We start from the raw sequence: 12,438 nt of genomic DNA on the forward strand, positions 1-12,438 counted from the left end.
TTCTACCAAAATGGCCTCTTTGCAGCTGAAAGTGTGTTGCTTTGACGCTTATAGAAAGTTGTGAAAGAAATGAACAGCAGGAAATCTTAGCTGGAACAGTAATGCAAATAGTAATAACACCAATAAAAAGAAAACTTCCACATACAGCAAAATGCTTGCTCTAAATGACAGCAGTAAGGAAATGTATGTATTTATATGAGTATAACATATAGTTGTGTGTGGGTGGGTGTGTCTGAGCTGTAGTGAAGGGAGGATGCTACCTTGGATCCATGGCAGATTTAACAGCGATTCTTGTCCATGTGTCGTATTTTGGAGGGTGTTCAACTTAAATCCAACTGTGATGGTAACACAATTCCACAGTATGACTGCAGGACATAATTCTCAGAAACATAATAAATAAATTTCAGATTATTTTATAGAATTGGAAAACCTGCAGCTTAGAAACAAAACTACACAGCGTGTGCAGCACCTTCAACACCTGCGCACGTTCCGGTTCACTTACTAATGGGCATGTGGGCAAATGTAAAGCCTTTCCCTAAATCAACACTGTGTTGCACAGACCAGTTGCCTGTACAGAACCATTGCCAAATATGTTACATGGAACTTTTCCAGTATTTCTGTTAAATTATGCTAGTTCAGTGTATGTAAATTTAAATTTAGTGAATTCACCTCATGGCAACGTAGTACTCTACAGTCAGTACTTTAGGGAGTATTTGGTGTTAATGACTTCAGTAAAAGAGCTTTAATTACCTTCCTCCCAATGCTGGCTGATCTGGAGGATATTCTCTCCAGTTTTCCAAGGAAAATATCATACTTTGCAATTTAGAAAATGAAAATACAGGTTATTCAGCATGCCCTACAAGTTAGAAACTCAGGCTGTGGCAGCTAAGGAGGGAGAGCAGTTCACCAGTACAGATTCTGAGCAGAAAACACACCATCTGCAGCTTGTTGGAGCTCAGGGCTCAATCTTTGTACCTACCAAAGAAAAAAAACCCCACTGATTCCAGCGCTGTAGCGGCAGACCCAACTATCAAAGAGCTGAAACGCCTTTCTGATTTCATTTGTTGTGGCATATGTTCTAGGGGAGGGCAGGGGGAGCAAGTTATCAAATCCTAATTAATAATAAAGTTGTAGGTATTTTAATGCATTCTCTCTGTGCATGTCAACTGTCAGGTCCAAAGCAGCTCCAGAATCAGTACTAATGAAAAATCTCAGACTAAAATATCCATATATTAAGTTCTCTAACTGCTGTGACTGACAACAGTACTAACCTGTACCTGTACGACTCCATTTCTTTTTAATATTTTATACAAATGGAAATCCTTTAGCATGAGAATGAAGACAACATCATGAAAACAGGAATAAAGTTGTCTATTAAGATGCAAAGATAAATGCAAACTGTTTGCTTCATTTTCTCTTCTTTGAGTTACAAATTTCTTGCTGTCATGAAAAACCTTTTCATCTTTCCTGAAATTCATCACTGTGGCACTCAGTTGACAAATGTATTCATCACAGTAGTGTATTTCCCAGAGATTCCTGTCTTCTGCCTCAAGCACTTTATTCCTTCAGATGATAAAAGTATTTTTCTGAGAACAGTTTTCATATATATCTGTGTGGCTGTAGGCTCATGCACACCATCAAAGCACTCAAAAAATAATCATACTTCCAAGAAAAAAATCAACTTTAAGGACAGATATTCTTTATGACAGAATCTTATTTCCACAACGGCTACGCAGTGATCATCCTTCCACTGTGTTTGGACAGTGAAATGCTCTCTGCTGTAGCAATTAAGGAGCATGCAAGTGTATTTTATGAGCTTAGAAGTTTTGTTGGAGGTTCTCAACGTGTGGCAATGCAGCAGCATTACTACATTTGGATGTGTAATAGCCATTTACGTAAGATGGCATCAGGCAACACATTATTACTGGGTGAGGATACGTGTGTATAGCTACTGCATTTGGTTTATATAGCTGTCCTGAGGGGAATGAGAGGTGAGAAAGCTGACCATTACTGCAGCAACTGTGGTATTGGAAAAATAAGCTTTTCTTCATCTTCACTTTTCCTTATAGAACACACTCTTCCCTTTTTAATGGCACCTACTCCCGGAGTATTGGGTGTGAAAGGGGAACTTGTGAAAGGAGTACCCCAGCTTGTCCTCCTTTGTGAGCTCACACTGTGTTACATGTAGCTAATTTTCACACGTCTCATCGCCACTGGAATTTGGCTAGCTGGAAAAATGTCTTTTCCCTCGTTTCCCCACCCCTACCCTGATGACCACTTCAGTGCTTTATAGCCAAATACGTAAACTATACACTGGAATCACTTTCCCAGAATTGAAACCAAACCACTCTGAAAGCCAAAACCAGAGGATATAGTCAATAAGGGATCTTTATCTCATCAGGAGAGGAAATTTATGTATGCAGAAATACTGTTCTCTAAACAGGCAGCTGGTTGAGATATTAGAATTATATCATCCACCATCAGAAAGTCAGGGGTTTGGATGCCCAGAAATTTTTCATTCAGAAGTCAGATCCTCTATTTTGCTTCTCACATGAAAATCAGCATTTCCATTTTAATACTTTCACTAACTTCCACTTAATACTTTGCTAGAGCACTGGTGAAATGCATTTCAACAAAATATCCCTGTGTAGCAAGTGAAACCTCCCAACAAGACTTTTATGGTGTATAAAGCTTTCAGCTACCGAAGGTGACTGACCAAAACTCATTCTCTCCTGTGCTTCACTCCGGATACTAGTCTTTGAAGAAGTGTTCAAGCCAGAAAAAATAATTTGCAAAATCACATCCCACTGGAGTTTCCAGTTAGTCAACTGCCCACTCTGATGTACAGTGAGCCTGAAAAAAAACCCCAACATTTTGAGGCATTTGGTTATTTATATAAACAGAGTATTTTGTTAAATAAATAAAATATAAGTAAAATATTTTATTTTGTTTCTATAAAGAAATATGTAACAAAATATTCTAGTCTATAAACACTAATTCAAGGTAAGCTGGTGTGAGAATATATAAGGGTGCTGATATTCACTGTGTTTTAAGGAAGAGTCATCTTGGGGTATGCTAACATCAGAAAATATGTTATGTTTTTCTTTCTCTTTCCATGTCTCAGGTAAGTTTAAAGATACAGTTTATTTCTTTAATGGTTATTATATTCATTTTGGCTTTACAGCTACTCAGAACTAAGGGTTTTTTAAGATCACACTCCCAAAAGCATACAATTTCTTTTCACTAATGCTTGAACCGTTTGGAGACTTTAAAAAAAGAAATCATAAGAAGATTTTGGATAAAATTCTCCTCTGTGTCAGCCCAGACCCCAGGGTCCCTTGTACCTTTCTTATGCCTCTTTGAGACTCTATCTTGCTGAAGAAGATAAAATTAATTTATGGGGGGGAAAAGTTGCATGTTATTCAAACTAGAAGAAATGTGGACAGGATTTCTAATATGCAATTCGAGATAAAATTGCTACCTTTGTAAAAGCCACCTTTGTATCCCCTTGCTTAAATATGTTTTAACAGTAATACTGTAAAATTGGCAGCATAAGGACAGACCAAACATCTTGCAAACTTCCTGCAACATTTTTCCTATAAAAAAGCAACTGATGTAATTTCTTGCCATTGCTGCCTCATTCTATATATTCTTAATTTTCTGTTTCCTTTCACTTCTACGAATTTTCCTTAGAATACAGGACTGATAGGAACTTAGACCTGTTTTGCTGGCCCCTGTCCCTTGCTGATTTTACAAAGGACACTCGTATTTGCCCTGCCCTCCTCTGGATATTAAATTTGTTCTTTGAGTAAGGAGGGCACAGGAGTTCTCTCTCCTCCTGTCTGCACCAGACAGGAACGAAATTGGTCAAATGAGCCACCATCAGCATAATGGTGCTTTAGAAGTGCCAATCGATGATATTTGATTGATGATGACATTATGATACTCAATATGTTTCCACTACAATCAGTAACTACGAACAGCCAACAATTCAAAATGTAATCTCTGGGACAGAACTACCAAACCTTGACTGTTTTAGATTTTGATGGATAAAATATGTCACAGAATGTGTAAAAATCTTTATGATGATGCTCCCAGCATACCATTATAAAATGAGTGTGGTTTCCATCTAGCTCCCCAGTAGCGCTGATTCAGGGCCATAAAGAGAAATGCATCCCTCTGTAGGGAACTGTAACATTTATATTGATTTCAGACACCTCGTATTCTGTGCAAAATAAAATTAGCCCTGCTTTAATTTGGGAGTACAGGGCAGTATTTGGAGGAGAGCAGTGGCAATGAGGACTCCTGGATTCTATTCCTAGCCACAGCACTGACTCATGCCATGACCTTGTGTAAGCCTGTTGACCTCTGTGCCTGTTTACCCATGTTGAAGAATGAAAAAGGAATGAATATCTACTTTGCTGGGGTTGAAACCCTCAGTCAGAAAGAGCTAAGTATACAGGCATTCCTGGCAAAGTAAATAAATCATGAGGATGTTTCAGATGGGTTCAAAAAACATCTCCAGTATGAGGTTTCTGTTGTCTCTTCAATTCGATCCCATTATGTATTTCAGTGCAGCACATATGGTCCTATCTTTAAAACACTGGGTAGTGTTACACGCTGTGGGATAAGTTACAGCATGAAGATTTAATATTAACATTAATGGGAGCTGTGCAGTCAAAGCCTATGGCTCTCTGCTGACAGTGTGCCCTCAGGAGAGCCAGGCTGCTAATAATTTACAAATTGTCCAATTAAAAAGTGGTGTGGAAATTTCTAACTTCTGCAGACGTATTTTCTGAAGACTATCAGAAATGATGTGGCTTTCAGCATGTTTGTATGTCAACACTTAGACTTGTGTGAAATATTCTGTCATGTTCCTAAGGGATGTTTGGGCAGTTACTTACCCTTTAACACAACATTTAAAAGTGCTCATTTCCTTGCAGCACTGTAACATTTAACTTCTGAGGTTTCATTTCTGTTCTATCACTCTGCAGTCAAATACTCTATTTTGTGGGACACTAGCAGATCAGACAATACTGTTAATGATATTTTTGTTTTTCAGTTCTAATAACCATTTGGGCTGTTTTGCCCAGAATAAGGCAGTAATTTATATTGTGACTTGAGAAAAAATATCCACATGCAACTGATTGCTATCAGAGAAACAACACTCAGAAAATCCCCCACTTTTGTGTTATCCACCTGCATGTGTGCAAGCCATCTCAACAACCTCTCAGGCTTAAACTGAAACAAACAGGTATCTCCAAGATCCATATTTTTACTTCTGCACTTTACCACTAAAACTTTTTCATGCTATATTATCTTATAACCCAGACAGGGGAAAAAAACCCCCCAGATCTGTGGTCAGAGATCTGTTGGTTGATGACAGATTTAAGTGCATATGGTACAGCCCACAGGCCTGTCCCAGCTATATCCTGAGTACTGGAGCGAAGAGCTGGGAAACCAACAACATAAAGATCTATCTTCCCCCACTGAATCGGTACCTGGCTCCAAGCTGCACGAGGGGCTTGTGAGACAGGTGAGACATTTTCATGTAGGATGAGCTGTCTACCTAAACTCCTCGAAATAGCAGGTGAGCTGAAAGTAGATGTTTTTCTGAATAACCCCATAAACTGGTAACCTTCACAGGGGGAAGAAGAACTTTATCAGCTCCCAGACATTCTTTTCACTTCAAAAAGGAGCAGTCTAATTTGGGGACAGACAAAGGCAGTACTTCCTGATGTCGTTTTCTTCTTCACTGACTGCATTGATAAAATTATCTCTAATTTCCACAACCATAGGTCTCTTTACCACATTGTTATCACAGTCCTCAACTGTTTTGCATAGGGTCAAAATCTACCCGTTTCATATTTGCACACAATACACTTTATTCACAAACAAAAAAAGAACCACAGGTACACAAATGCACAAATAACAAATTAGAGGGCTATTTGAAATTAATTAAAATATTTACTTATCATAATCAGCATTTCTGGACATATCCAGATGTGACAATGTTGAGTTTTTTCCTTTGCTGGGTAAAATAGGACTGCAATTCTTAACTGGTTAAAATAAAATAACACAAACACACCCTATCAGATCACTGGTGTTCAAAGCTAACTAAAATATCTGTCTCAGCTAGCACCTATAGAAAACCCTTCTGTTCTCATGCTGCCAGTCTCCAAAAGAACATGTCCATGTGCCAGGCTCCTACTGGAATCAGTAACAAGCACATGAGCAGGGGAAAAACCACACAAACAAGGGTTCACACAGAATACTCTCTTGCTTTATTATTTATTTATTTTTCTTAGGTTAATACCGAAGTCTAAGTAGATTTAACTGTAAGTGGAGCATTAAGAAGTCACAGTCTGTTTTGAAGCGACAAGAAAATCAAGAAACTTGGAACATTCATATCAGCATTGTCTGTAGCAGTATGCAATTCCAAAAAGCCTCAGTCTCTTCAGTCTGCTACTTTTTTTGAGGGAAAAATCAATATTCAGGAGAAAATAACTCTTCCCAATCATAGTTACCATGCTGGGCCGGCCGGCTGCAGCATTATTTTATGGAAGACCAGCACAGTCGAATTTCAGTGTTAAGAACACTGCTTCTCCTTCCTTTCACAAGAGGTTTTTCAAGTCCCAGCTGTCCTACCTATCCTAAAATGTTAATTTGTGCTTGATGTACAGCATACAATAAGCCTGTAAATCGTGTGTCAAAATACAGTATCACAGCTTTGCAGGTGACATCTCCGCTGGTCCTCTGTCAAAAAAGGTGAACACTAAATATACTGCAAAACCACCTTTCTCTCTTTCGAATTAACCATCTTCTGTACTCTATTTGTACAAGTCTGCTCCGTCTGGTATTTTGTCAGAGCGTCTCTCTGTGTGTTTATCTGGCCTGTTGACACTACCCAGCACGATGCCCCTCCAGCTCTCCTTTCTTCCTTCCTTCCCGGACCCTTCCCCTGGACCAGGAGCTCAGAGCTGCCTTTCGTGCCGGAGGAGTCCCGCCTCGGGCCAAGCCGCCTATGCCGGTAACCGCCCGTCCCGGGGCTCTCCGCCGAGACCAGGCCTGCGGAAAGCAGGGCGATTCCTCAGGGCCGCGCGGCTCCCGGGCCGTGCCCGGCTCCCGGGCCGGTCCCACCGCCCCCACGTGCCCATCCAACGTTAACTCCCCGTGCCGGGCCCGCCGCGCCCGACCCGCCAATCAGCGCCTCCCTTACTCTGCCCCGCCTCCCGAGGGCCAATCAGCACCGCCCTTACTCTGCCCCGCCTCCCGAGGGCCAATCAGCGAGGCCCTTGGTGGCGCGGGCGGGCGGGTTCATTCCGGAAGCTGCTCGGGCGCGCGAGCGGCGGGGCGGGGCCGGCGGGGCGGGGCGGGGCCGGCGGGGCGGGGCGGGGCCGGCGGGGCGGGGCGGGGCCGGCGGGGCGGGGCGGGGCCGGCGGGGCGGGGCGCGGGGAGGCCCCGCCCCCAGCGGGGCACGGCGCGCGGCCCCGGCACGGGGCGGTGGCGGCGGGCGAGGGGGGCGTGGCCGGGGGCGCGGCCGGCGCGCGGGCGGCGGCGGCGGCGGGGGGGCGTGGCCGCGCGGCGCGCGGAGCCGGGAGTCGTTGGCGGCGGGCGGAGGCGGCGGCGCGCGCTCGCCATGGTGTTCCTGAAACTCCGCGAGCAGGTGGGTATTCCCGAGCTTCCCTTCCCTTTCCCTCCCCTCCCGGTGCCGCCGGGCGCGCCCTCCGCCGCCGCCGCGGGGTGCTGTGCGTGCGCGGGTGACAGGCGGCGGGCAGCGGGAGGCAGCATGGCTGCTGCCGCCGCCGGGGTCCGGGCTGGGTGGGAGTCGCCATGTGCGCCCGGTGCCCCCGCTGGGCGGGCGGGAGTCGTCCTCCCTCGCAGGTACCGGGCCGAACAGGTGGCCGCGGCAGCCCGCCCGCCCCTCGCCTTGCCTCGCCGGCGGGTCCGTGCCGAGCCCCCGCCCCGGAGCGGAGGGGAAGCCCAGGACGGGTGATGGGGGTGGGTCTGAGGGCTCCCGCCGGGCCAGCCCTGCCCCGCGCCTGTTTTGGGAAGGGAAGGGTCTCTGGACGGGGGTACCTGGGCCTGAGGGACTGGCCGCTGGGAGGGGATCGACCTGGAGACTGCCGGCGGGAGGCGGCGTGCCCGGGAGACGGAGATGGAGCTGGCGCCGCTCCCCCGGACCCGGACCCGGCCCCGGCCCCGGCCCTGGCCTTGCGCAGTTTCACGTGCCAGGAGCCGCCTGCTCGTCCCTGCACCTTTCCCTTCCAGGCCTTTAAAATCTTTTGTTCGGTCGCCGTGCCTTTCGCCACCCGCGGTCTTGACAAACCTTCCCTGAGCCCGCGCTCCCCTCCTGAAAGCGAAGGAGGTTCTTCGTGCCTTCAGTGGGTTGTTGCTCTCGTCGCATCACACCCTTCTTTGTCTGCCAGGCTCTTCGGTTTCCATCCCAGCTGGTGAAAAATACTTGTCTTGGCTGCTCTGTCCTTTCCTGATGTCTCCCCTGTCCTACCTATTGTCTCCTGTGCGGTATCAGGATACAAAGGTGGGAGGGTCTGCGCTGCCAGTTTGCCGCCTATGGAAAGATGTTTCTTAGGAATGGTGTTTTCTCGTGTTTTCATGTGCGTGAGGCCAAATTCCGTGTAAAAACTCATACATCCTGCTGTGGGTCTCCGTGTTACTCTTCCGCAAAGATAACCAAGTGTAACACTTGAAGACCCCACCTCCTTCCAAAAAAAAAAAAAAAGCCCCGCAGAAAAAAAGCCTGTAGAAACTTGGGGGTGGTTAGGCAGCTGGTATCCTGTGTCTGTTTGTTATGCTGATCAGTATCAGCTCATCCTTACCTGCGAGTCCTTTCATTAGTTACATACTCATCTGTGTTTTCACACTTAGGTTGCATGGTGCCTTAGGATTTTGTTCTAAGGAACATTTGGCGATATGGGGCTGGGATCTCTTATATCCCGCTATATTGTATGTAAACTTTGTGAAGTCTCATGTTGTTTTAGAAACACATCTATGAATGAGCAAGAATTGTAGATCTGAAATATATTTAGTGTCCTTTGAGTTAGGTTTCCTTTCAGGCTTTGTTGCTGTTCTTTTATGGGAGACTTTCCACAGAAATAAGTACTTGTTCATCTCTTCTATTAAACAAGCCCTTCTGTTAAAACCGAGTACTACAACTCTTCTGCGAGTAATCATTGTGAATAGTTAGCAAAAACTCCATAATCAATATGTTAACATGAAAGTACTGTATTTCAAAACTTTTCTTCTGGGAAGGATCCTGCTATTGACAGATGTTGAAGTGAAATACTGGACTGTGTGGGACCATTGGTTTGACAGAGTAATGCATGTGAGGCTTTCAGCTTCTGTTGTAATGCAAGTTTTAATCCAGAAGAAGTACAAGGTGAACTTCTTAGACGCTTCACAGATCTGTAAAGGTGAATTGATACACTGGTAATTGAAGTATTCTTTCTCATAAAGGAAGGGGTGCTAGGACAGGGAAGAGAAGGAGAGAAGGAAGGGAGTGCTGGTTTTGACCAGTCTTTTGTGGAGGGAGTGACTTTTAGCAGCAGCTGCATTTCTGCTGCTGAAGTGTCAGTTGCTTGACAAATCAGTTATTTCAAACTAAATTCTGTTAAAACTGTTTAAGAATGCCAAAAAGTCAGGAGGAATCATGTTAACATGAAATCCCTCAGCTTTGGTAGTTACAGAGCATTCCTGCAGGTCAGTGTTGCAGTGTGCTGCAAGATGTCTCGACTTGAGGACAGGATGCTGTGCTGAGACTGGAGCACCACCTGCTCTTTATGAAAACCAGCCCCATGGTACTGTATGGGAGCAGAGGTGTTTCTCTTCAGTAGTTCATGAAACATGCTTCCTGTTTGCTTGAACCATATGCTTTGCTTCACAGTGGTGTGTTTGGTTAGAATAAAACAAATTGTCTCGTGAGTTTGTAGTCCGAATAGTGACTCTGTTTCTTCAGTGGTGGCTGTGCTTCACAGGGAAATGCAAAGGCTGCTCTGTTGTTTGTACTGTTCAGCTAGTATGAAGAAGGGAAGTGATTTGCTAGTTTCTTTCTTCAACAGTCAGAGTAATAACTTTCTGAAACAACGATTTTACTAAATAAAGTATTACTTAAATGTAATTATCAAGATTATTTTTCCAAATTCAACATAAACCTGTTGATTTTGTTTTTTGATAATGTAGAAGGGCTCTGCATTAAGTGTCAGCATTATGCTGTGGACAGGCAGACTTATGGGATACAAGAAGCTTAGTGTTTTCTTACACTTGCTTAGTTTTTCAAGTTACTGCAAGCTAGTGTAAAAGCAGTGCTCTGGGAAGTTACAATGAGGTGAGAAATTCTGCTCTGAGGCTCTTAGTTGAGCTCGGAGGGTGAAATCCCAGTTCCGCTTGCTTGATTTAATTTACTTAGTACCTGATAAACAAAACTTTGATCCTGCAGATGCTTAATGTGTTTGTGAAGCTCAAATATTTGTTTGTCTCTGGAGGCTGATTTGACACGCTTAACCTTCACAATACAGGTTTTCCATGCACTGAGAAAAGTAGGCCTTTCCTTGGGTTCAACAACCAGCCAGCCAGTACATTATCTATAAATTTGTGTTACTACTTGAGCTTTATTGCTTTGCCATCCTACTAGGTAGGAATAGATTTCAAAGTTTTGACATAACTGAGGGTGTACACTGCACTTTGAGAAGTGACTTATGTTTGCTTTCAAAATATATTAGGTATCAAAAAAACTAATAAGCCATGTTTGCAAAAATTGCATTTAAAGCTAAATTGAATTGTATTGGGCAAAGCTGATACCTGTAATGCTCAATAGCAAACTTTAACTCAGAGTCATTCAAGTGTCGATTTAGAAGCTGTAGATTGTTCTCGTTGCTCTTGGGTTTTTGTGCAGTTGTTGTTTAATAAAAAGGAAGCAAATCTGCACATTCTGAAGTTTAAACTATTCAAGGTAGAGATGAAAAATATTGTAAATGTACCTCATGATTGAGGTGTATTTGCTCTTAAATTTGTTTGCCTTTGTATTATCTTCATATATTGATGCCTCTATACCAGGCATCAATATATCAAGATGTTCTTCTAGATGAGATGCTGCTTTAACTACAAAAATGCTAAGTGAGATGAAGCCCATAAAAGTTTGTTGCTTCCTGAAATGCGGTGGTACACTGCTGTAAGAAACTGCACTGAAACTCCAATTTAGGTCAAGGGTCACTAATCACAAAATTTTATCACAAAATCTTTTTTGTTTGTTTGTGGTTTTGGTTTTGTTTGTTTGGGGTTTTTTTTTGGTTTTTTTGTTTTTTTTTTTGTGGGGGAGTGTGTGGAAGGGAAGGTATGGGGTGGGAAAAAAAGAAGAAGTAACTTAGTTTGTGGATATCCGTAGTGGTATGCCTTGGTCTCCTGTGTCAAAGCCCTCTCACCTCTGTATAGCTAACTGTGAAAGGCTAAGTGTCTTCTGGGGTGTTTTTGTTATGCAGTCATAGTTTCTAGGTACATTAACTGTTTCCCAGAACAGATAAATTCTTGCTTTAAGGGGTTGTGAATTAGTCTCTCTTACACCTAAGCAGTAATTGACAGCTTAGTTTTTCTTAGTGTGTAGGTGAAATTTGGATTGCCCAACAGCCCAGGGATTCATTCCTTTTCTGTTACAAGCCTTACCTGCATATGTGCCTACAGGTGATCTTTTAGGCTCACATAAGCCTACATCTCAGCTTAGTTTTGTTGAAAGGTATGTAACTGATCAAAACTGGCTGATTTTTTTTTTCTTTAGTTTTGCAGCTATATAACTATTTCTGGCAAAACTCACAGGATGCAATGTCATTGTATTTGGTAAAGCTTTATTTTTTTTCTTTCAGTGCATCATAGTTTTAATTATGTGTTTCCCATTTTCTCTGAATCTTAAATGTGTAATAGGAAGATGTCTTAGGGCTAATAATGATGGGCATTTGAAGGGGTTTTGTATGGGATTTTTCTGTATGACTGCTAGTCTGTGCTTGAAGCAGTGTATTTATTTCCAGAAGTCAGATATGAGTAGTAAGGATCTGAGGTGGAATAACTGCATGAGGATATTAGAGTGACCGGTTATCTTTAAAGTCCTTGAACAGTGAGAGCACTGACTTCTTTATTGCCCATTTATATCTTTCTCTTAGCTAAGATGGATCTTGTTCAATTGGCAGTTAAACAAATGTTTGCGGTGTCATAGTGAACGCTCTGAATGCCTCTATGGTTGCTATTTTCATTACTGCCAGCGTTAGACTTCATTCTTTTAGAATTCATGCCAAGAATAAATGTCCCAACTAGCTCCTTGTAACACTTAGAGGAGGAATGGTCTCCTGTGGTGATGAAAAGGAGCTGCTGCTGTTCAGTGAGGGAGGGATATGGTGGGAATGGAATTATGTGGTATTGCTCTACAAATTCTGT

The 12,438-nt window shown here is 43.3% G+C and overlaps 1 protein-coding gene across 2 annotated transcripts in view; it reads left to right on the forward strand.

Annotated features, from left to right (window-relative positions):
* The first annotated feature begins 7,579 nt into the window (after positions 1 to 7,579).
* The window catches only part of ANKRD28 (ankyrin repeat domain 28), a 119,060-nt gene continuing 114,201 nt past the window's right edge, over positions 7,580 to 12,438 (forward strand). The window contains exon 1 of one of the 2 annotated variants that reach the window (XM_048302481.1): positions 7,580 to 7,666. In XM_048302481.1, coding sequence (XP_048158438.1) covers positions 7,640 to 7,666 — 27 coding nt within the window. In that variant the 5' untranslated portion in view covers positions 7,580 to 7,639. The remainder of the gene's footprint in view (positions 7,667 to 12,438) is intronic. The other variant, XM_048302471.1, reaches the window with a different exon arrangement.

This window comes from Corvus hawaiiensis, chromosome 1 (genome assembly GCF_020740725.1).
Source record: "Corvus hawaiiensis isolate bCorHaw1 chromosome 1, bCorHaw1.pri.cur, whole genome shotgun sequence".
Lineage (NCBI taxonomy): Eukaryota > Metazoa > Chordata > Aves > Passeriformes > Corvidae > Corvus > Corvus hawaiiensis.